The 23,047-nt window shown below is 48.1% G+C and overlaps 1 protein-coding gene across 1 annotated transcript; it reads left to right on the forward strand.

Moving 5' to 3' along the window:
- Nucleotides 1-1,470: 1,470 nt before the first annotated feature.
- LOC125127031 (small integral membrane protein 10-like protein 2A) lies at nucleotides 1,471-21,341 on the forward strand. The gene is given in 3 exon segments (XM_053743501.1): nucleotides 1,471-1,520; nucleotides 1,522-1,657; nucleotides 21,190-21,341. Coding segments are annotated over 3 exon segments (207 nt in total). The 3' UTR covers nucleotides 21,211-21,341.
- The last annotated feature ends 1,706 nt before the right edge of the window (nucleotides 21,342-23,047 follow it).

Here is a 23,047-nt window from a genome sequence, read left to right on the forward strand (position 1 = left end):
TGCTGTGGCTCTGGCGTAGGCCAGCGGCTACAGCTCAGATTCGACCCCTATCCTGGGAACCTCCATATGCCACAGGAGAGGCCCAAGAAATGGCAAAAAGACAAAAAGACAAAAAAAAAAAAAGAAATAAGGATATGAAATAGTTGGTCCTCCATGAGAAACAAGGTATCTACCCTCACGCCAGGCAGATCTTTGATAGAATCCTATATGCTTAAGTAGGAATTTATAAATTCACAGTCAAAAAAAAAAAAAAAATCCCCAGAGTTCCTGTCGTGGCACAGTGGAAATGAATCCAACTAGGAACCATGAAGACGCAGGTTTGATCCCTACCCTCGTTCAGTGGGTTAAGGACGGAGTTGCTGCTGCTGTGGCTGTGGTGCAGGTTGGGCAGCCACAGCTCGGACTGGACCCTTAGCCTGGAAACATCCATATGCCTCATGTGCGGCCCTTAGAAGCAAACAGCAACTCCTCGAAACCCCAGAACACTTAAAGTTTTGAAAGTTTCAACAGTTTTACTTTTTTTTTTTTTAATGTTCACTTTATTTTTTGTCTTTTCTAGGGCCGCACCTGCGGCATATGGAGGTTCCCAGGCTAGGGGTCGAATTGGAGCTGTAGTTGCCGGCCTACGCCAGAGCCACAGCAACGCGGGATCCGCGCCTCATCTGTGACCTACGCCACAGCTCACGGCAACACCAGATCCTTAACCCACGGAGCGAGGCCAGGGATCGAACCCGCAACCTCATGGTTCCTAGTCGGATTCGTTAACCCCTGAGCCGCGACTGGAACTCCGACAGTTTTACTTTTACATCAGAGTCTTTAATTAATATCATTATTAAAAGATTAAGTTATATGTACCTTGACACTGTAATCTACAGAGAGAGCAAGAAGCCCCAAGAAGCTTTCCTTTGCTTCTTTTTTTAAATTGTAGTAAGAACACATAACACTTACTACTCTAACAATTTCAAAGTTTAGCAGCCTTAAGTACACACACGTTGCTGCGCCATGCTAAACCAACGGTTCAGATCCTCCTTTTGTTTCTATTTTCTTGCTGCCAATAGAGGGCAGGCAGACACAAGGCACCAGCCCGCCTCTCGCTGGGCCACCTAGCCCCACGCATGCGCTTCTTACCTGGGGAAGGTGAATGGGGCGGGGTCTAGGGGCGGGGCCAGGGCACGCAGGCGCGGCGCGGGCATTGTGACGTCAGGCGGCGCGGCCCCGCAGAGACTAGGCGGCTGCTGGCAAAGGCTCTTCCCAGAGCGTGACGCGCGGACTCCCCTCCCCGTGGCCCGCCCGCCGGCCCGCCTCGCCGCCGCCTCCTTCGCTCCCTCAGCGCGGGCCAGCGGCCGGGGCGGAGGCCCGGGGGCGTCGCGGCGCCGAGAGGGCGGGCGGGCTTCGGAGCGCCGGGCGGCCCGGGTCCGCGGCCGGTCGGTGCGCGGCGGGCGGGCGGGCGGGCGGCGGGCGCTGGTCTATATGGCGGCGGCTCTGTCGGGCCTGGCTGTCCGGCTCTCGCGCTCGGCCGCCCGCCCGCTCCTATGGGGTCTTCTGCAAGGGACTGACCCGCACGCTGCTCATCTTCTTCGACCTGGCCTGGCGGTTGCGCATCAACTTCCCCTACCTCTACATCGTGGCTTCCATGATGCTCAACGTCCGTCTGCAGGTGGGTGAGCCGCGCCCCTCCGGCCCCTCTCCCTCGACCCTCCCTAAGTGCAGGTCCTCCCAGCGCGGCCCGGCCCACCTTTCCCAGGACGCTGAAGATGCCGCTGCGAGCTGCTAAGCTGGATGCTGAGCGTGTGCCAAGCACCGTGCATTTCTCCCGCAACCCCACGGGGCGAAAACCCCGCTGAGGTTATTGTTATCCCTGAGCCGCAAACGAGGCGGGGAGGGGGGCGTGGAGCGGCTTGCCTCGGGTGAGGGCCTGCAGCTGGGGCGTGCGGTCCGCGGCGAGGCGGGTGGATGCTGCCGCCGGCTCGAAAGGCCCGGGCTCTGAAGAGGACATTTTGCCCCGAAAATCAGAGATTGTTGGGCCTGGAGGCGGGAATGGGTGGTGGTGGGGTTAGGGTTGACTTTTCCAGTTCTCAAACTTGACGAAGCTTTGAAAAAAATTATCTTTGATCCTGAAAATAGGTAATTATCGTTAACCCGTGTTCTGACAGGTTTATCTTATTTATCCTGGTTAGGAAGAGGGTGTGTATATGTGAAAGGCGTGCAGGTGAACGTGGGGGATAATGAGGTGGAAGAGGAGGGAGGCAAAGGTTCAGAGGCCCAAAACAATTCCGATGTGAAAGAGTACACATATACGCACCCAGCACCGTGGAGATCATGGTGCTGTTGGTGATTGACGTTTCTGTATCCCCCCTCCCCAAATTCCAGGTGCCTCTTTAGTGGAATGGAAAGTCGTCAGAATGAGAATTCTTTCTTTCTGTGTCTTAGAAGGCTAAGTGCTGAGCTCCTCTTGGTTTCCATTGACACGGAGGCTGTTGCCTGCTGTGTGCCAGGCAAACACTGCATGATGGAGGGACGGGTCCCCGTCCTGCAGGAACTTACAGTCAGGCAGTACTTCTGTTGCTCCCTGTTGTTCAAAGTGAGGAAGCCTGAGCAGTAGGACCCAAGTTTTGACACAGGCAGGACAGGTGTTTCTTTTTTTTTTTTTTTCCCCTTCAGTTTGGTTGCATGAGAATATAATTGTCTGGGAGTTCCCTGGTGGCCTAGTGGTTAAGAACGTGTCGATGCTGTGGCTTGAGTTTGATCCCTAGCCTGGGAACTTCTGCATGCCGTGGGCACAGCCAAAAAAAAATAAAATAAAATAATAGTAATAATATAATATAATTGTCTCTAAGCTTGGATGGTCAGATTTCAGGTATCTTTCACTGGTGATGGCAGGCCACATAAAACTTCAACCAGCTGTTGAGCAAAATTATGTTAAGGTGAGTTGTGATGAGCCTGCCTATTTCAAGGCCCAGATTTGGACACTTTTATGTGAGCAAGGGCTATGGCATCCTTAGTGGTATCAGACTAAAGGAGTAGAAAACTCCCGTCTTCCCAGTGGTATCCGTGAGTAAAGGGTCTTGGGGTAGTGACTGGGATAAACCAGAAAGCTTGTGCTCTAGCCAGTTGTCAGTAGCCAAATGGTCTTCACAAGATCTAGTGATTTCCAAGAGAGATTGGAAATTCTGGTTTTGAAACATCGAATTAAAGAAAAATTAACCTTATGAGCAAAATAAAATGTGTTTGCAGGCTATATTTGACCCCCACACTCCACTTTGGAAACTCTTGTGCTAGAGTTAAATATTTATAATTTGCAGTCATCTGTAAAAGTCACAAGAACGTAAGAGAAAATCTAGTATGTAGTGTTGAAAACACCCAGCTATGTACCATTACAAAAAAATCACCTTTCTTGGGAGTTCCCAATGATCTGGCATTGTCTCTGCAGCAGCGTGGGTTTTGATCCCAGGTCCAGCACAGTTGGTTAAGGATCTGATGTTGCCACAGCTATGGCATGGGTCACAGCTGTGGCTCAGATTTGCTCTCTGACCTGGGAACTTCCATGTGCTGCAGGTGCGGCCAAAAAAAGAAGAAAAAAAAAATCGTCTTTCTCATTTGTCCGCTTACCTGTTTATGACCAGCCAAGTTAACATAATCACACACCAAACTATTGCAGTAGCCTCCATCGATTTGCCACAGGGCTGTTGGTGAAGTCTTTTAAAAATATAAATCATAAAAAAAAAAAGATAGAAAAAGAAGACAAAACTGTGTCCCATTGCCTATGGAATGCCGACCTGACTTCTTTCCACCTTTCTCACCTCTTGCCTGGCTTGCTCCTTGCTTGCGCTTCTTTCTCATCTTTTCTTGTCGATTCTCTGCATGCCCCAAGCCCCTTCCTGCCCCTGGGCATTTGCACTTGCTGTCCTTTCCACCTTGAGTGCTCCTCTCATGCTGGTACATTCTCATACCTGGGTTCTCATTTCAGAGCGGTGTTTGGGGGGTCACCATGTCGATATAATCTTGGGCCTACTGTCGTCTCTGCAAGAGTGCTGAGGGCTTATTTCCTGTCAATAAGGGGTGAAGACCTCCCTTGCCGTTACACAGTTAGTGTTTCCAAATCCGTTGTTTGTAAGGCAGAAAGATAATCTCTTCCTAACAAGGAACTTGCACTGTAATGCTTGAGGGTAAGTGCCTATTGGAGGCGGGAAACTGGCTCTGTGATAAGAGTGGTGTGGGCAGTAAGGAGACCTGGACACACTAGTCTAGTGGGTGGCTTGGTGGACTTGATGCCAGGGGATTGTCCAGACACAGCACAGCTTTAGAAACCTGGAAGCTGAATGCTCTGGCTGTAGAGCACAGGCTTTTTGGTCAGTTCAGAGGCGAGTGGGAAGGCACAGACAAGGTGGTCCACCAGGTACCTTGGGGAAGGGCCGTCTAACTGTGTGAGGATTTTAGGTTTGATCTTGGACTTGGGTCAAGTGCAGCAGCAGCCATGTCACATGCTGAGGGGGACCAGGTGGGAGTAGGGGTGTCTCTTCATAGTTACATCTGCTCCTTTAAACTCCCCCGCTGGTTCAGAGTTTCTGTTCGTTGGTAGAAAGTCATTAACGTCCCTGATTCCAGGGCCTAATTATTTTGGCCTCTGGTAAAGGGAAGTGCAACAGGAAATAGAATCAGAAAAGGGGGCAGCACCACTCACCCCACCTGCTTTCTCAGAGCACTCTGTACCTCCTTGTCCTGGCTGGAGTCAGTTTTATGAGTTACCAGGAATTTTCCCGCATGTTTACTCAGGACCCCCAAATCATCTGTCAGCAGGGCAGCCAGGCATTTTAAGGAGGTTGATAACCTTTTCTTCAGTTTGAAAGAGGATTCAATGAGAAATTAGATGCAGAGGACCTCGTAAATGAGAAGGGCTGTGATTTAAAAACACCGTTCGCAGGAGTTCTGTTGAGGCTTAGCAGGTTAAGGATCCAGAGTTGTTTCTACAGCAGCTCAGGTTCACTGCCTGGCCTGGGAACTTCCACATGCCACGGGCGCGGCCAAAAAGGAAAAAAAAAAGTACTGTTTGCAAACAAGCCTTAATCTCCTAGAGCCCATTCTAGGGAATTAAGCATTAATTAATCTTAACATCCTAATTATTTATGTATAATCTGAACTGTAAGGCAGTTAAAAAAAATAGGAATCCACACCAAATACCAGAGGTGGTAAAAAGAAGATAAAAAGTTATACTGAAACTTACTATAATTGAACAGATTATGCCTATAAGTTTTCAGTTATGTGTCCTCTGGAAAGAGTCAAGTATCTTAGCCCCAGGTCACCTAGATTCTTGTAACTATTAAAAGAGGAGGCCTAGGAGTTCCCATTGTGGCTCAGCAGGTTAAGGATCCAATGTTGTCTTTATGAGGATGTGGTTCAGTCCCTGGCCTGGCTCTCTGAGTTAAGGATCCAGCGTTGCCGTGAGCTGTGATGTAGGCCGCAGATGCAGCTCGGATCCCGCGTTGCTGTGGTTCTGGTGTAGGCCGGCGGCTACAGCTCTGATTAGACCCCTAGCCTGGGAACCTCCATATGCAGCGGGAAGCAGCCCTGGAAAAGGCAACAAGAGAGAAAAAAAAAGAAAAAGAGCAGTTGAAAAAGATGACATCATGAAGGTGGATGACCGCCGTCAAACCGCGCCTTGTCCTTAGTTTCTGTGCCACCAGCCATACCGCCCTGTGTGGATCAGGCCAGGCCGAGAAGCTTTCATGGCGCCTCCTTCTCTGTGGCCCCTCTCCCTGTTTTGTTTCTAACTGCTCGTTCTTAGTCTCCTATCTCTGGATGACTTTCCAAGTCCAGCACTCCAGGCCTTTCCGTGTTCCCCCATCACCTGCAGATCTGTATTTATTCCTTCCAGTTCAGTGGAAAGAGTTCACGAGTGCAGGGAGGGCTGCAGAAACTGGGTGCTGTTCTGAATTTGGAGCAGGCCTCGTCGATGAGCAAGACGGAAGGTGAGGGTTTTAGCCACGGAGATGTCGGAGTTAGAAGAGTGTTTTCATTTCATGCAGAGAAACCCTATGGTTGGTGCCAGCCCCCTGTGTCCCACAACAGTGGGAGGCTGGTCAGTGAGGCGGGAGGCACAGGAGATTGGGGCGGAGAGGCTCACGTGTTGTCTTATAGGCATTGCAAGGATGTGGGCTCCATCTTATGTCCAAACAGTTTGTCAAAGTAATAGCGAGCCCAAGACTGTTCTAAGGGTTAACTGCAGCTTGAAAGGAGTTCTATTTTGTTGCTTGGTCTACATCAAGCTCCTGGAAGCAAGTTGGAGGAAACGATAGCCTATTAAGAGAACTTCATAAACGCTTATAAGCTTTGAAGAATCTTAAGAGGCAAAGTTAAAAGCATGAGCTCAGTTACATGTAGGAGTTTGTTCTGGCTTCTGGGATATTGAACAGCAGCCATAGACTTTGAGATGGAAAATTCCAAACATGTAGGAACATAAAAATACTGTTACTCTTTCCTGTCTTTCCAGGGAATGTGACAATCATGGTTTTTCATAAACCTTTGAAAACATGGCACCCTACAGAAATGAACCTCCTTCTGGTTCATCGCCAGTGTGGTCTTCTGTGTCCTCACATGGTTGGAAGGGCTGGGGATTGCTCTGGGATCTCTTCGAAGAACATTAATCTCATTCAGCTCCCAGCAGCGTCATCTATGGAGGTTGGGCTTTCAGCATAAGAATTCTGGGGGGACACAGGCATTCAGACCATAGCACCTCCTGAAAGGTTTGTAAGAGCTGATAAGAATGAATTGTTTTTATTTTTTTATTTTTATTTATTTATTTATTTGTCTTTTTTGCCTTTTCTAGGGCTGCTCCCACGGCATATGGAGGTTCCCAGGCTAAGGGTCTAATCGGAGCTGCATCCGCCGGCCTACACCACGGCCCCGGCCACGCCAGATCCGAGCCGCATCTGCAACCTACACCGCAGCGCAGCTCACGGCAATGCCAGATCCTTAACTCACTGAGCGACGCCAGGTATTGAACCCTTGACCTCATGATTCCTAGTTGGATTTGTTAACCACTGAGCCACGACGGGTGCTCCAAAAAATGAATTGTTTTTAAACATAAGAGCTAAAACTCTAAAACCCTTAGATGAGAGCGTGGAGGAAAATCTTCATGATACGGAGTTTGGCAGTGATTTCTTTTTTTTTTTGTCTTCCCATTTCTTGGGCCGCTCCCGCGGCATATGGAGGTTCCCAGGCTAGGGGTCCAATCAGAGCTGTAGCCGCCGGCCTACACCAGAGCCACAGCAACTCGGGATCCGAGCCGCATCTTCGACACACATCACAGCTCATGGCAACACCGGATCCTTAACTCACTGAGCAAGGGCAGGAATCGAACCCGCAACCTCATGGTTCCTAGTCGGATTTGTTAACCACTGCGCCACGACAGGAACTCCTCCAGCAGTGATTTCTTTTGAAAAGCACAGGCAACAAAAGAAAAGGATAAAGGAGTTCCCACTGTGGCTTAGCAGGAAACAAACCCTCCTAGTATCCATGATTCTATCCCTGGCCTTGCTCAGTGGGTTAAGGGTCTGGTGTTACTGTGAGCTGTCGTGCAGGTCACACACGGGGCTCAGATCCCCAGTTGCTGTGACTGTGGTGTAGGCTGGCAGCTGCAGCTCCGATCCGATTTGACCCCTAGCCTGGAACCTCCATGTGCCATGGAGGCGGCCCCTAAAAGGCAAAAAAAAAAGGATAAATTGAATTTTGTGAGTATTAGACTTTGGTGCTTCAAAGGGTACATTCAGGAGAGTGAAAAAGGCAGTTCACAGAAAGGGAGAAAGCATGGTTGACCCTTGAAGAACATGGGTTTGAATTGCATGGGTCCTCTTGTAAATGCTAATACTGCATGACCCAAGGTGGCTGGAATCCTCCGATGTAGGAAAAAACCTAGTCCAAAAATTGGCAAAGAACTTTGAATAGACACAGCTGTACTCGCACCATTTCTCCAGAGAAGATACACCAACAGCCAGTAAACCCATGAAAAGATGGGCAATTGGAACTTGTTTGTGGGTGGCCAGGCCACCAGCTGTGGTGAGGCCCTGATGCATCGTTAGGATGAACTCTTTTTTTTTTTTTTTTTTTTGTCTTTTTAGAGCCGCACCCTTGACACATGGAGGTTCCCAGGCTAGGGGTTGAATCGGAGCCATAACTGCTGGCCACAGCAACGCCACAGCCACGCCAGATGCGAGCTGCACCTGCCACCTACACCACAGCTCAAGGCAACGCCAGATCCTAATCCACTGAGTGAGGCCAGGGATCGAACCCACGTTCTCATGGATACTAGTTGGGTTCGTTTCCACTGAGCCACGGCAGGAACTCCTAGGATGAACTCTGAGCTCCAGGCACCAGCTTGCCCACTTCAGCCTTGTGACCCTGGTGACCAGGCTCCCCTCCCCATACTGGCCCTGGGGATACAGACGCAGTGTCTGCCTTGCCTCTGGCCTCGCCCAGACCCCACCCCACCCAACCCCCACCCCAGGTCAACTTGTCTCCCTGAGAGACTCGGGGCCCCTCCCGACTCTTCTTATCCTGTCCCAGGGAAACTTGTAGACCTGAAGGATGAGTCACCACTCTTTTCTCACTGGCACAATTTCCCTTCCCAGACTCAGGGTCTCCCAGGCCAGGCTTAGTCTCCAGTAGCCACTACTGACTAACTGCTCCAGCTCCAAATCTGAGTGCAGCTGGGCAGGCTGAGAAACATTCCCCTGCCCAGCCCTCGCCTGACCTGGCACTGCCCCCAGGACACTTCTCTGCTAGGGAGGCAGTAAAACCCAGAGCTGGGGGTGGAAGTGAGGGAACTGCAAATCAAAGCTGCAATGAGTCAGTTCCTGTAGGGGCTCCGCAGTAATGAACCCATCTGGTGTCCGTGAGGATGCAGGTTTGATCCCTGGCCTCGCTCAGTGGGTTAAGGATCTGGCGTTGCGATGAGCTGTTGTGTAGGTTGCTGATGCGGCTCCGACCCCAAGTTGCTGTGGCCGTGACGTAGGCTGGGAACCCCTAGCCTGGGAATTTCCATATGCCTCGGGTGCGGCCCTTAAAAAAAGCTGCAGTGAGTTACCACGTCACACCCGTTAGGATGGCTGTGGGCGGGGGATCGGGGATGTGGAGGAATTAGAAGGCTTGTGCACTGTTGGTGGAAATATGCGAAATAGTGCAGTGGCTGTGGAAGACAGTTTGGTAGGTTCCCAAAAAGTTAAACATGAAGTCACTGTATGATTCAGCAGTTTCCCTTGTAGGTATAGACAAGTGAAAGTTTTGAAAACAGATTCAGGCGCTCATGTTCCAGTGTTCATAGCAGCACTCTTGACAGCCTCGAAAAGGTAGACACAACCCAGGTGTCCATCAGCAGATGAGTGGATAAACAAAATGTGGTCCCTGATACAGCGGACTGCTACTCAGCTTTATAAAGGAATCTCACTCCGACACCTGCTAAAACTCGGCTGAATCTTGAGGACGTCATTATAGAGACAGTGTAGAAGGTGGCTGCCAGGGGCTGGAGGGGAGGGATTGGGAATTGTTTAACGGAAGCAGAGTTTTAGTTTGGGATGATGAAAAGTTCTGGAGATGGGTGATGGTGATGGATGGTAGACTTCATGCATATTTTACTGCAATTTGTTTGTTTTTGTTTTTTAGGGTTGCCCCCTAAAGTTCCCAGGCTAGGGGTGATTCAGAGCTACAGCTGCCAGCTTACACCACAGCCATAGCAACTCGGGATCCGAGCTGTGTCTGCAACCTACACCACAGCACATGGCAATGTCGGATCCTTAACCCACTGAGCAAGGCCAGGGATTGAACCCGCATCCTCATGGTTGCTAGTTGGATTTGTTTCCCCTGCGCCACAACGGGAACTCCCTTTTACTGCAGTTTTTAAAAAAGTTCTTGAAAAGTGATTAGGTTCTTGGTGATTGTGGCAGTGTTAAGTTGCCATAGAAGTTTCTAAGTGCCTGTTCTTAATTTTGTTCTTACATGGTCACAGTAACAAATTGGGGGAGGGGGGGATAGGAGCTAGTGGCTTACATCCCTTTAAGGATTTTCGCTTACTCTGAGTGACATGGGAAGACGTTTCACTGAGATGTGACCTAATCTGATGTGCACAGCATCAGGGATCATTGTTTAAAAACCTTTATTGTGAGAATATTCAAATATACACAGAAGTGGGGTACAGTTATCCCTTGGAATCCACAAGAGGCTGGTCCCAGGCCCCCATGGATACCAAAATTCATCACTCGCGTCCCGTGTCTAAAGTGGTGTAGCATTTGCATCTCACCTGTGTACACTCGCCCTTAGATTTATAATCACCTCCAGATTGCTTTTGCTACCTAATTCAGTGTAAATGTTGTGTAAACAGTTGTTAATACAACATAGGTGCTGTGTTGCCAGCACACAGCAGATTCACGTTGTGCTCACTGGAACTTTCTGGAAAAATTTTTTTCAAAAATTTCTGTTCCTTTTTGTTTTTGTTTTATTCTTTTTTGACCACCTGCAGCATATGGAGGTCCTGGGCCAGGGATCAGATCCAAGCTGCAGTGGCAACCTATGCTGCAGCAACGCCGGATCCTTAACCCACTGTGCCTGCCTGGGGATTGAACCTGCATCCTGGTGCTGCAGATATGCTGCCAGTCCTGTTGTGCCACAGCAGGAACTCCTCAAACTATTTCTGATTCCCTCTTACTTGAATCCTCAGATACGGAACTCACAGATAGGGAGGGCCAACTGTAGTGTAAAGAACTGCACGTATCCGTCACTCCTGTTCAACTCATTGCCAATCTTGTTTTATCTCTTCCCCCCAGTCCTGCACTGTGTCCATCTGACCACCCCCATGCTGGAGTATTTGAAGTAAATCCCAGCCAGAATGGGTCACTTTTTTGGTTTGTTTAATTTTTGCTTTGAAGTAATTTGACTTACAGAAAAGTGGTCAAAATAGTGCCAAGGGAGTTCATGTTGTGGCTCAGTGGGTTAAGGACCTGATGTTGTCTCTGTGAGGATGCGGGTTCGCTCAATGGGTTAAAGAGCCAGTGTTGCCACAGCAGTGGTGTAGGCCAGCAGCTGCAGCTTTGATTTGACCCCTGGCCCAGGAACTTGCATGTGCCTTAGGTGTAGCCTTTGGGGGAAGAAAGAAAAAGGGATCCTTCTCCCAGCTTCCTCCTGTGCTTAGTAACCTCTTCCCTATCAGAGTGCGGTTATCAGAGCTAAGAAATTAACAAGGGTGCGTACTGTTTGGATTTCACTAGTTTCTTGCACCAGGGCACTTTTTTCTCCCCCCGGACCCCACAGGGCATTTAGTTGCCATGTCTTAGTCTCGTGCAGTCTGTAATTTCCTTAGCCTTGTCTTGTCTTTGATGGCCATCGGGCATTTGGTGGCTCGCCCTCTTGGCTGCTGTGACTTCGGTTGTGCACATTGACAGAGAGGCACAGCTTAGGTACCTACCACGCCTTCAGTTCCAGAACACCACGGTGCAGCGAATGCTGCCGTAAAGGGAGTCGCACAAGCCTTTTCATTTCCCAGTGCATGTAAAAGCTCGGTTTAGGAGTTCTCTGCTCAGCAGGTTCAGGTTCTGGCGTTGTCCCTGCTGTGGTGTGTGGGCTCAGTCCCTGCCCCTGGAACTTTTACATGCTATGGGCATGGCCAAAAATAAAATAAAAGCTATGTTTTTACTGTAGTTTGTAGTTTACTGTAAATGTGCACTAGGATTATGTCTAAAAAATATACATGCCTTAATTAAAAAATGCTTTATTGCTATAAAATCCTGTCATCTAGCCTCCAGTGAGTCATAATCATTTTTGCAATAGTAACGCTAAGGATCACGGATCATGGATCGCAGCACAAACATAATAGTAATGAAAAAGTTTAAAATAGTGCGAGAATCACCAAAATGTGACACAGAGACACGAGGTGAGTAAATGCTGTTGCAAAAATGGTACTTGATCAATGCAGGTTTGCTCTGACCTTCAATTTGTAAAAAACACCAAGGTGACGATTTTAGAAAAGTAGAAAATTTTTGCAAAAGCTTATGGTTTAAGGAGTTCCCGTTGTGGCTCAGTGGTTAATGAATCTGACTAGGAACCATGAGGTTGCGGGTTCGATCCCTGCCCTTGCTCAGTTGGTTAAGGATCCAGCGATGCCGTGAGCTGTGGTGTAGGTTGCAGACGCGGCTGGGATCCCTTGTTGCTGTGGCTCTTGTGTAGGCCGACGGCTACAGCTCCAATTAGATCCCTAGCCTGGGAACCTCCATATGCCGCAGGAAGCGTCCCAAGAAAAGGCAAAAAGAAAAAAAAGAAAAAAAAAAGCAAGATGTGCCTGTATAGGTTTTGCGTGGACATATATTTTCATTTCTCTTGGTTATGTACCTAGTGGTGGAATTGCTGGGTCATATGTTAACTCTGCATTTAACCATTTGAAAAAATCACTCTGACTTCGTGGTACGAGCGGGGATGGGGGGTGGGGTTGAGGGGTTTTTCGGGGGGCCGGGGGGGCAAACCTTAGAGAAACAGGAGAAACGGGCTGTTCATCAGACAGCAGCGGGATTGCATTGAGGGTGTATTTTGGTGTTTGAGCCAGCAGGCTTGCCTGCCTGCTTGCCTTAAAGGACAAGGTGGTATGAGAGAAAAAGACTCATTTGCATCTCTTTTTTTGGTGAACTGTACGTGTTCTTTGCCCATTTTTCTGGTGGGTTTCTTTTTTTTTTTTTGTCTTTTGTCTTTTTTATGTTGTTGTTGCTATTTCTTGGGCCGCTCCCGCGGCATATGGAGGTTCCCAGGCTAGGGGTCGAATCGGAGCTGTAGCCACCGGCCTACGCCAGAGCCACAGCAACTCAGGATCCGAGCCGCGTCTGCGGCGTACACCACAGCTCACGGCAACGCCGGATCGTTAACCCACTGAGCAAGGGCAGGGACCGAACCCGCAACCTCATGGTTCCTAGTCGGATTTGTTAACCACTGCGCCACGACAGGAACTCCTCCGGTGGGTTTCTTAGAGCTTTCTGTCTATTAGATAAGAGTTGTCTTGGTGTTCCCTTGTGGTGAAGCGGGCTAAGGATCCGGAGGTGTCACTTTTTGGGTACAGCCGAAAAGAAACAGAAAAGAATGTATCGTCTGAGACGAGTTGACGTTTTTTTCCAGTTAGTATATTTTTGACTTTGTTTATGATGTATTTTTGCCATACTGAAGTTTACGGAATCGCATGTAATAGTCTTTTTTGACTTATGGGTTTTGTCGTAGAAAGGCCTTCCCAACTCTGAAGATCTAAGGAATTTGCGTGTAACGTATTCTGGTGCTAATATATCATGTTTTACTTTTAACTGTAAAGTGTTGGAGTTTATCTGGTATTTGGTGTACAGTATTGATCCAAAACGACCTTTCTACAGACTATACTGCCATGGAAAACCGTGTGTGTCCTTGTACATACGTTCACTCAAAGGTGTGCTTCAAGGGAGTTCCTGTAGTGGCACAGTGGTTAACGAATCCGACTAGGAACCATGAGGTTGCGGGTTCGATCCCTGCCCTTGCTCAGTGGGTTAAGGATCTGGCGTTGCTGTGAGCTGTGGTGTAGGTTGCAGACGCGGCTTGGATCTGGCGTGGCCGTGGCTGTGGTCTAGGCCGGCAGCTACAGCTCCGATTCAACCCCTAGCCTGGGAATCTCCATATGCTGCGGGAGCGGCCCTAGAAATGGCAAAAAGACCAAAAAAAAAAAAAAAAGTGTGCTTCAAGCAGACAGCCCTTTGCTTGGTACATGTCCTGATGCTAATGCCCAGACTGGGGCAGGACCTCAGCGAACACTTGCTGATTCAGTCTGCAGCAAAAAGTTGTAGGTGTAGAGTCCCAAAGGAAAGATTATACTCATTTGTAAATAATTTGTAAAGTTATTGCCCACTTTCTCTCCACTGAGGTTGTTGAACTGTGTGCTTCCTCCAGCAGTGGGGGGTGCCCTCCCCTTCAGCCGTTCCAGTCTGGGCCTCTGCCTCTGCCCCCCCACCACGAAGCCTGCGGTGGTCAGGCCACTTCCACGTTGCCATCCAGTGGTTCCTTTGTCCTCAGCAGCCTTTTGTCCTGGTTCCCTAAACTGCTCTTGCTGGCAGTGGTACTAATAGCTGTTTATTGGATGTGAGGGATGCTGGTCAGAGAGGGCTCGGTGCTTTTGCACGTTGAGGCCTCACGACAGCCTGAGGAAAGAGGACACAGCCAGCTCGGCCCACCCTCCTCGCCTCTCGGACCTGTGAGTGCATCTTGGAACATCTTGGTGGCGGAAGGAGGCGACAGGGCGGTGACCTGCAGGAGCTGCGGAGCTGGTTAGCGCGCAGGTGTGATTTGGCTTCGCCGAGTGGTCCGTGGCAGGAACTCAGTACGTGTGTCTGCTTCCTGTGGTTATGATTCAGTTTAACGCAGAGATGACCAGCCCTTCCTCTTTCTCATCCTCTACGCTGTGAAGCAACTTGAGGAATTTGTTTCAGCCACCTCCTCAGTCTGGTGGTTTTAGTTGTGAGCTCAGTGACGGTAAGTCCACTAAGATTAACACCTGACAGCTGAGAGGCTGTGATACTTACATGTGGAATCTAAAACATAATTAAAATGAATGTATGTGCAAAACAGAAACAGACTCACAGACATTGAAAACAGAATGTGTACATGTATGTGTAACTGGGTCACCATGCTGTACAGGAGAAAAACAGTGTATTGGGGAAATAACTAGAAAGAAAGAAAGAAAGAAAGAAAGAATTAAAACCAGTGGTTGTGGGAGGGGGAGGAGGGAGGGGCAGATTAGGGTTTGGGATTAACAGAGACAAACTACTGTGTATAAAACAGATAAGCAACAAGGTATTTTGTACAGTCTAGGAAATTAGAGCCATCATCTTGGAATAACTTTTAGGGAGTCTGTGAAAATACTGAATCACTATGCTGTACACCTGAAATTAATACAATGTTGTAAATCAACTATACTTGAATTTAAAAAAAAAAGCCGTGAAGGTGGCCTTGGAGCACGTTGGTGAGCCCTCCTCAGGCAGGACCGCGCTCCAGGCCCATTGTCCACCCTGGCCGAGCAGCACCTGCTCCTTTCGCTGTGTCCCCACCCCCACGCAGCCCCTCTGGGAATAGCCTTGCCAGCTGGCTTTCAGGGCATAGAGGCTGGGTTATTTTTAGTTTCTAGAGCGTTGGTATCCAGACCGTCAGGTCCCTGAGGCCATTAATAGCTCAGGTTGGGGAAGGGACGGTGACAGCAGCCCAGGAGGGCAGCAGCCGCCTAACTGGGTCAGACCCACTGTCGCGCAGCAGGCCCGCCGTCTGCAGCCGCGGGCCTCTTGCGCAGGACCCTGGGCATGCCCACCCTCTGGCCTCTGATTGTGTTCTCAACCTTTGTCACCTTTTTTTGGCGCGGGGGTGGGGGGGCCCAGGGGGGGAGGTAAGGAGTAAGTAAGCTCAGAAACGTCTCCCAGTCCTGCACTTTCCTTTTCCTGATTTATACTGTCTTGAACTTCACAACAGACGTCCTCATTCTAGGGGGGCAGGTCTCCGCTTTTGTGGGTATATTGTTTTGCGATGGTTCATGCTGCTTAGTAGTTTGTAGACTTAACCTGGAGGGTTAGGAGTGGGCGATGACGGGCCAGCTGCGGCCAAGGACAGTTGGCCGTGTCGTCGTGCGTGCTTTGGCACTCTGGCGTAGGGGGATGTATGCAGTACCGTGAGAGTAAACCACAGCATCTGTTTCACCACAGTGGCATGTGCATGTTCAGAAAGTATTTGAAAGTTATTTTGGGCTCTCAAAATATAAGTAAAGTGTGCAACAGTCTAATGTGGGGAGAGTTAGCCAGTTGAGGGCTTAGAGCCAAAAGGTTTCACTGACCTACTGTAGTTGTTAAGAGAATTAAATAAATACATAGTTTATTACTGGACATACTTAAGAACTACAAGACCTTATTCTGTCATTATTAAGTGCAGTGATTATTATTACAGATTGTATGATTACACTAATGATATCTAATATAAGACATATTAATATGATTCTGGCAATACGTCATCTTTCTGAATGGTACTAAATCCTTGTACAAGGACATAGTAAAAGTGTTAGAAATTAATTTTCCTGAGAGTTGGCCCTTATTAAATGACCTGTTTTTTTTCGGACTTCAAAAATACATATTTAGGAGTATTTCCATTTCAGGAAAATACTCATTCTTAGTACATCTCAGATCAGTAAAATAAATGTAAGGTTTAAAATAATATGCTTTGCACAGTTCATTTGCAAGAACTGTCGAGAGAAGTTAATTAGATTTGACTTGGTGAACTTTGAAAGTGTTTATTTTGATTCGTAGCCAGAATTGCACTTCTTAAAAGTACAGGTGTAACTATGCGCGGTGTTAGATGTCTTACTGTGATCATTTTGCAATATATACAGATATCAAATCATGTTGCACACCTGAAACTAATGTCATGACAATTATATCTAAATTAAAAAAGAATTGCACCTTATGTTTGTATAGGGCTTTTTTTTACTGCTCAAATATATTTGTATCTGTTGTTATGTAGAGTAATGGTCACTTGTGTAGATACAAAGTTTCGAGCATGCCCCATGGAGAGATGTATCTATCCACATGATGTAAATAAGCATATATATATATATACATACACTCATTTATAAACCATGTATTTTGCACTACCAAAATATGGTATGTATTATAAAACACAGAAAAAGTGACAAGATAAGAATGAACTAGGCAAAAATGTTCTGGTGTCTTCTCCCATACTCCTTGAGGTGGGGTCGCTCCGTTTTAAAGGCAGCTGGGCTGGTGCACCGTGTGGGGAGTTCTTCCTTCGGAGTTTACCTGCCACTGACTTAGTTGTTGATGCAGGAACCATTTCTAACTGCCGTCTCGTTGAAGCGTGCAGTGCGGTCGGGCCTGCGACCCTGCGTTTTCCCCGGGGCTCTTGCGTCTTGCTCCTTGGCGCCTCTGCTGGGCCCCTGGCCGTCTGGTCAGTGGATCTTGGAGATCCTGGCTTGCTTTATCTCCTCTCTGGATGTGTTGCAATAGGGGCCGTCACTCTGCTGCCTCCCCAGAGCTGGCGACTGAACCTGGGCCCCCAGCTCTGAGGTAGAGTTTTCACTGATGCAGCAGCTTGCCAGAGCCCCAGGGTCCAGCACTGCTGCCCGACCCCGGCGGCCCCCACCCTCCGCACTGCCGTTCTCCCCTCTGGGTGCATAACCCCTTCCCTTCCCAGGATCGAAGGCCAGGAAACCTGCATCTCGCCAGTCACATCACAGAGAGGAGGCTGCAGGGTCTCTCCTCTCTCCTCTCACAGGCTCACTTCTTCCTTTCTCTGCTGTATCCGAAGAGCCTCCTCCTGGGCGGGATTCCTTTCCATTCTCGCCACCACACTGCAATCGAGGACTTGATCTAAAATGCAAATCTGGCTGTCATTTCCAGGCTGAAGAGCCCTCAAGTGGCGGCTTGTCACCTGCTGGGTGAAGTCCAGCTCTCGGCCAGTGCCTCCCGCTGCTGGCCCCTGGTTGGCTCCACAGCCCCATTCCTTAGCCCTCTTTGCTTTCTCCTTCAGCCTCCAATAATACTTGCTTTATTTTCTTCCCAGGGTACTCTTTAAATTTCCAAATAATTTATACAGTCGTGTAGCTCAACGGTCTCTCGGTTCCGCGGGACGGGTTAAGAGAAACAGCAGTTTCCTGCCTCAGGTTTCTCCATCCAGCCGCCAGCTCACTCTCAGTGTTTCCTTCTCTGTCTCAAAATTGCACGCCTGCATGCCTGACTTTTCATTTTTGAGTTAATCTTTGTCCTACTGTGGGAGACGAGCTGTCAGCTTTTACCTGAAGCTGTATTTCCATCTTTCCTCCTCCCGAAAAGAGTGACTGCACTTGAGTTAGATTACTTTTCCTTAGGCTAGTCTCTTAGAAAAATTACTGAATACAATTTGTGTATTGTTAAAATTTCCATTTATCAGTGTTCTAGGGATATGCTGTTTTTTAAAGGAATATGTGCCAAAGACTTGTTTTTTAAAGTCATCAATTAATGGGGGAACTAGTAAGATGTTATAATCTGTTTAAAGGAGAATTTATTTATTTTTGTCTTTTTAGGGCAGTACCCATGGCATATGGAGGTTCCCAGGCTAGAGGTCAAACCGGAGCCACAGCACTGCCAGCCTACGCCACAACCACAGCAACGCAAGATCCGAGCCACATCTTTGACCTGCACCACAGCTCACAGCAACACCGGATCCAGCCGGGGATCGAACCCTTGTCCTCATGGATACTAGTCGGGTTCATTACCGCTGAGCCATGAGGGGAACTCCTAAAGAAGAATTTAGGTAAAACCCACGCGTGTAATCGAGTGCTCCAGTGAATGTAAACATAGGTGTGAAACTGGTCAGCGTGCACCGGGCAGTGAGCCCATTGTATTCCTCTGGATAGGATTCATTTCCATCATTTCCATGTCTTTGGAGAGGAAGCCACTTGCCTTCCTCTCCGATTTTCTACAACTGTAAGCAAGTTGTCAAGCAGTGAGGACAAAGTTGTGGAGCCCGCAAAATTGGGTAACTCAAAGAATGCTCTAGACAGCACACCCAGTAATGTTGTTTTTTTTGTCCATTCAAAGCCTTTCACAGTTTTGCCCCAGTTGGGGCATAATGTCACAGAAAGATTATTCTTGGTCACAGAAGAAAGGCTGGTCTCAGTATGTTTGCAGGTGCCTCAAGAGTGCTGACCAGACAGGCCGCCTCGAGTTCGCTGTTGAGCAACTGGTAAAGTCACAAATCAGCTTCTGTGCAGAACTTCTCATGCGGAATTTCAGACAAGCTTTGAAAACCTCTGTTTGCTAGTCTTAGAGTGGGCAACTAAGCCCATGAAGCTTTCTGGGCCATGTTTTTACCTTAGTATGTAAAAATATGGGTGAATTCTTCTTTTAGAGAAGCTCCATAATTTGTTGAGATTCCTGACAAGCCAGTGAGTGATCTGAGGCTGGAATCTTGGATGCCAAGACCCCTCCATGCTGGTTTTCCTGGGAGGGCCTTGTAGGCATCAGATCCAAGTAAAGTCATCCTTGATTCCTTCAAAGTGGCTTGTCATGCCTGTGTCCCGGAGAATCATTCTCAAATAGGACACTTTGAATAAGGCCTTGGTCACCCAGTTGAGTCATCAACTTGTTAAAGGGAGGACAGATTTTTGTTTGTTTTGTGGCGTTTAAAAAATTTTATTGGGAGTTCCTGTCGTGGCTCAGTGGTTAATGATTCCGACTAGGAACGATGAGGTTGTGGGCTTGATCCCTGGCCTCGCTCAGTGGGTTAAGGATCCGGTGTTGCCGTGAGCTGTGATGTACTTTGCAGACGCAGCTTGGATCCCACGTTGCTGTGGCTGTGGTGTAGGCTGGGGGCTACAGCTTCGATTAGACCCCTAGCCTGAGAACCTCCATATGCTGCGGGTGCGGCCCTAGAAAAGAAAAAAAAAAAAATTTAAAAAAATAAAGAATTTTATTGGAATATAGTTGACTTAAGTTGTTAATTTCAGGCGTATGGCAAAGTTGAAATCAGTTATACGTAATACACATCTTCAATCCTTTTCAGATTCTTTTCCCATGTAGGCTATTCCCAGAATTGAGTAAATTGCCCTGTGCTGTACAGTAGGTCTTGTTACCTATCTATTGTTTTTTCCTATTTCAGTTTATTCTTGTTAGAGTATAGTTGACTTACAGTGTTGTGTTAATTTCTGCTGTACAGCAAAGCGACCCAGACACACACACACTGTTTTTCTCACACCGTCTTCCATCATGCGCTAGCCCAGGAGATTGGGTACAGTTCCCTGTGCCCATCTATTTTATGTGTAGTAGGGGGTATATGTCAGTCTCAACCCCTAATTTATCCCTCCCTGCCCACATTTCCCCTTTGGTAAACATAAGCCTGGTTTCAAGATGTTCGAGTCTGTTTCTCTTGGGTAAGTTTTTAGTACCCTTTTTATTAGATTCCACGTGTTAGTGATCTCCTATGATATTTCTCTTTCTCTGACTTCACTTGGTATGGTAATTAATTTTTTTTTTGCCTTTTTTTTTTAAGGCCATATGTGTGGCATATGGAAGTTCCCAGGCTAGGGGTCTGATCCGACCTACAGCTGCCAACCTACACCACAGCCACAGCCACGCCAGATCCGAGCCTGTCTTCAGCCTACGCCACAGCTCACGGCCATGCCAGGTTCTTAACCCACTGAGCGAGGCCAAGGATCGAACCCGAATCCTCATGGATACTAGTTGGGTTCATTATTGCTGAGCCACAACGGGAACTCCAGAATGATAATTTCTAGGCATACACACACACACACACACACACACACACACACACACACACACACTGCTGCAAATGGCATTATTTCATGCTTTTATGGCTGAGCAGTGTTCCATGGTGCGTGTGTACCACGTCTTTATGCATTCCTCTGGTGATGGACATTTAGGTTGTTTCCATGTCTTGACTGTTGTGAATAGACAGTACTTCAGTGAACATTGGGGTACGTGTGTCTTTTTGATTAGAGTTTTCTCCAGATCTATGCCCAGGAGTGGGATTGCTGGATCATATGGTAGTCCTATGTTTAGTTTCTAGGGGAATTTCCATACTGTTCTCCGTAGTGGTTCTACCAGTTTGCATTACAACCAAACCCCGTCCACATGGATACTAGTGAGTTCCTCACCTCTGAGCCACAGCAGGAACTCCAGGAAACTGCAAAGTACTGTGCTTTTTGTTGTGATTTCTTCTTTTTTAGCTTTTTAGGACTTCCCCTATGGCATATAGAGCATATAGAAGTTCCCGGGCGAGGGGTCGAATTGGAGCTGCAGCTGCCAGCCTACCCCACAGCCACAGCAGAGCCAGATCTGAGGCCAGATCCGAGCTGCACCTGCACCCTACACCACAGCTCACGGAAACACTGGGTCCTCAACCCACTGAGTGAGGCCAGGGATCGAACCCCAGTCCTGACGGATATTAGTTGGGTGCGTAACCCGCTGAGCCACAACGGGAGCTCCTTCGTTGTGATTTCTAAGTCATAGGCTGATAGCCTGTTTTCTGTCAAAATGTAGGAATTCCCGGTACCGAAGAGTGTTAAAAAGATCTTCGTACTGGGCAGTGTCTGGTGGGCGTGGACTCTCTTTGGCCCCTGTCTTCATTGTAACACTTTAATTTGATGGTCTTTTCCAGGTTCACATTGAGATCCATTGAACCTTCCTCGGACTGGCAGGTGTGTCCCGGGGCTCAGGGCACCAGCGAACACACAGCATGAGGGACGGAAGGGGGACTCTTGGTGCCCGCCTCACAGAGGAGAAGGGAGCGGGCGGTGATTCAGACAGACCACTGTGTGGACTTGAGCCAACGCAGGAGAGCCCTGGGCCATCCGGTGCAACTTCCAGGGTGAGTAAGCCTGCGGTTGCTGCAGATGGAAATTCACAGAATGGGGAGATATCACTGGAAGTGGAGAAGGATCTGAGTGCGGTCAGCCTTTTGCTTCGCGGTGGCAGCAGAGCACTTCCATATGGGCACAAATCAACAAGGAGAAATTCAGCTTCAGCAGCTGCTCAGAGTGAGACTGTGGGTTTCCTCTTTGCTCCTCTGGAGGAGTGTTTTGCTGGGGTGTCCTGTGGTGTCGGGGACGCCCAGATGAAGGACCGCCTGCGAGGAGGGCCCAGGGCCTCCGACAGCTGCAGAGCTCGGAGCCGCCGAGGGCAGCCTTGGGAGTCAGGACTACCGTGCCATCCGAAGCCGTCAGAAACGGGCGTTTCTGAGGAGGAGCCGCCAAGGGCTCTGCTGGAGAGGCCGGGCTCGGAGTTGCAGCTGCCTTGCCTGCGTTCCGTCCTGTCTGCGCTGTCACACGCACAGCCTCACGTGTTCTTGAATGATGAGAAAAAATGCGTTTCCCCTGGCCACGCAAAGCCCATGTTTTCGGAGCCAACAGTAGAATACAAGAAAGTGCTTTCATGTGTAACAAGTACCTCAGATGGTCTGCAGATAACACTGGCCTTACTGGCTCCACAAGCCTTTGAATTAGTGAATCTGTTATGCCACAGTTAAGGTACAGGCAGAACAATAAAAATAGATTAATTTTAAAAGTTGTCCTAGAATGATTTCTTTGGCATTAAGTCTGGATGCAAACGGTGCACCCATGAAGCTCCTGCTTTGGTTTGTATGTCCAGACAGGCTTAAAGTAGAATTTAAACTCATGGGAAGCATAGGGAAGGAAATCGTTGAGTTTTAAATTGTGCATGAAAGACACTGAGGATTGGGCAGCCATTCAAGGAGAGTCTTGATATATCCTGTATAAACATCAGGTTAGAACTGAAAGACAGAACCAAGTTTTTAATATTCTTTGAACACCCATATTCTCAAGGGCTACTGTTCCCGATCCTGTCTCTCCGACCGTCTCCGACCAGCTAATGGAAATAGATGTTTTTAAAGTCCTCTCCTCGGCACTTGCTCTGAGCCAGGCTGAGTCGATGGTAAGCTGTTACCACTTCTGAATTTTGTCAAATAATTTTGGTCAGCAAAATCTGATTGCTCTTCTCACATCCCTTTCCTTCCACTTGAAATGCAATTTAAACGGAGGCCCTATGGTGAAAGTTGCAATATTAACCTAACTTTAGATAACCCTTTCTCAAACCGGGACCCCTAGCAGTGTTGTTCGAAGTGAAAATGAGCTTGAGCCCATCTGCCAGAGCTCAGTTCCAGAGAGGCCAATCAAGGACTTCCCTTCCGGAAGGATTCCGGTTTCTAGGAGTCAAGGTCTTTCTTACACTGAGGTTTTTCCGAGATAACTCCTTTTGTTGTTAGTTGCTACCTTTGATAAAAGGCACTTAAGAGTGTAAGTTTTTAAGGAATCCCAAAGTAAGACTTAACCATTTTCAGAATTATCGATTGCATATATATATATATATCAGTTTATATTGTGTGCTAAAGTACCATGCTGTGTGCTATTTTATTGTTTTGGCAAAATGAAAGATAAATCCTGTTCTTTAGCATAATAAATGTCTTATTTTACCTGTGTAGTCTTGGTTCCTTCTGTCTT

The sequence above is a fragment of the Phacochoerus africanus genome, chromosome 5 (assembly GCF_016906955.1).
Source record: "Phacochoerus africanus isolate WHEZ1 chromosome 5, ROS_Pafr_v1, whole genome shotgun sequence".
NCBI lineage: Eukaryota > Metazoa > Chordata > Mammalia > Artiodactyla > Suidae > Phacochoerus > Phacochoerus africanus.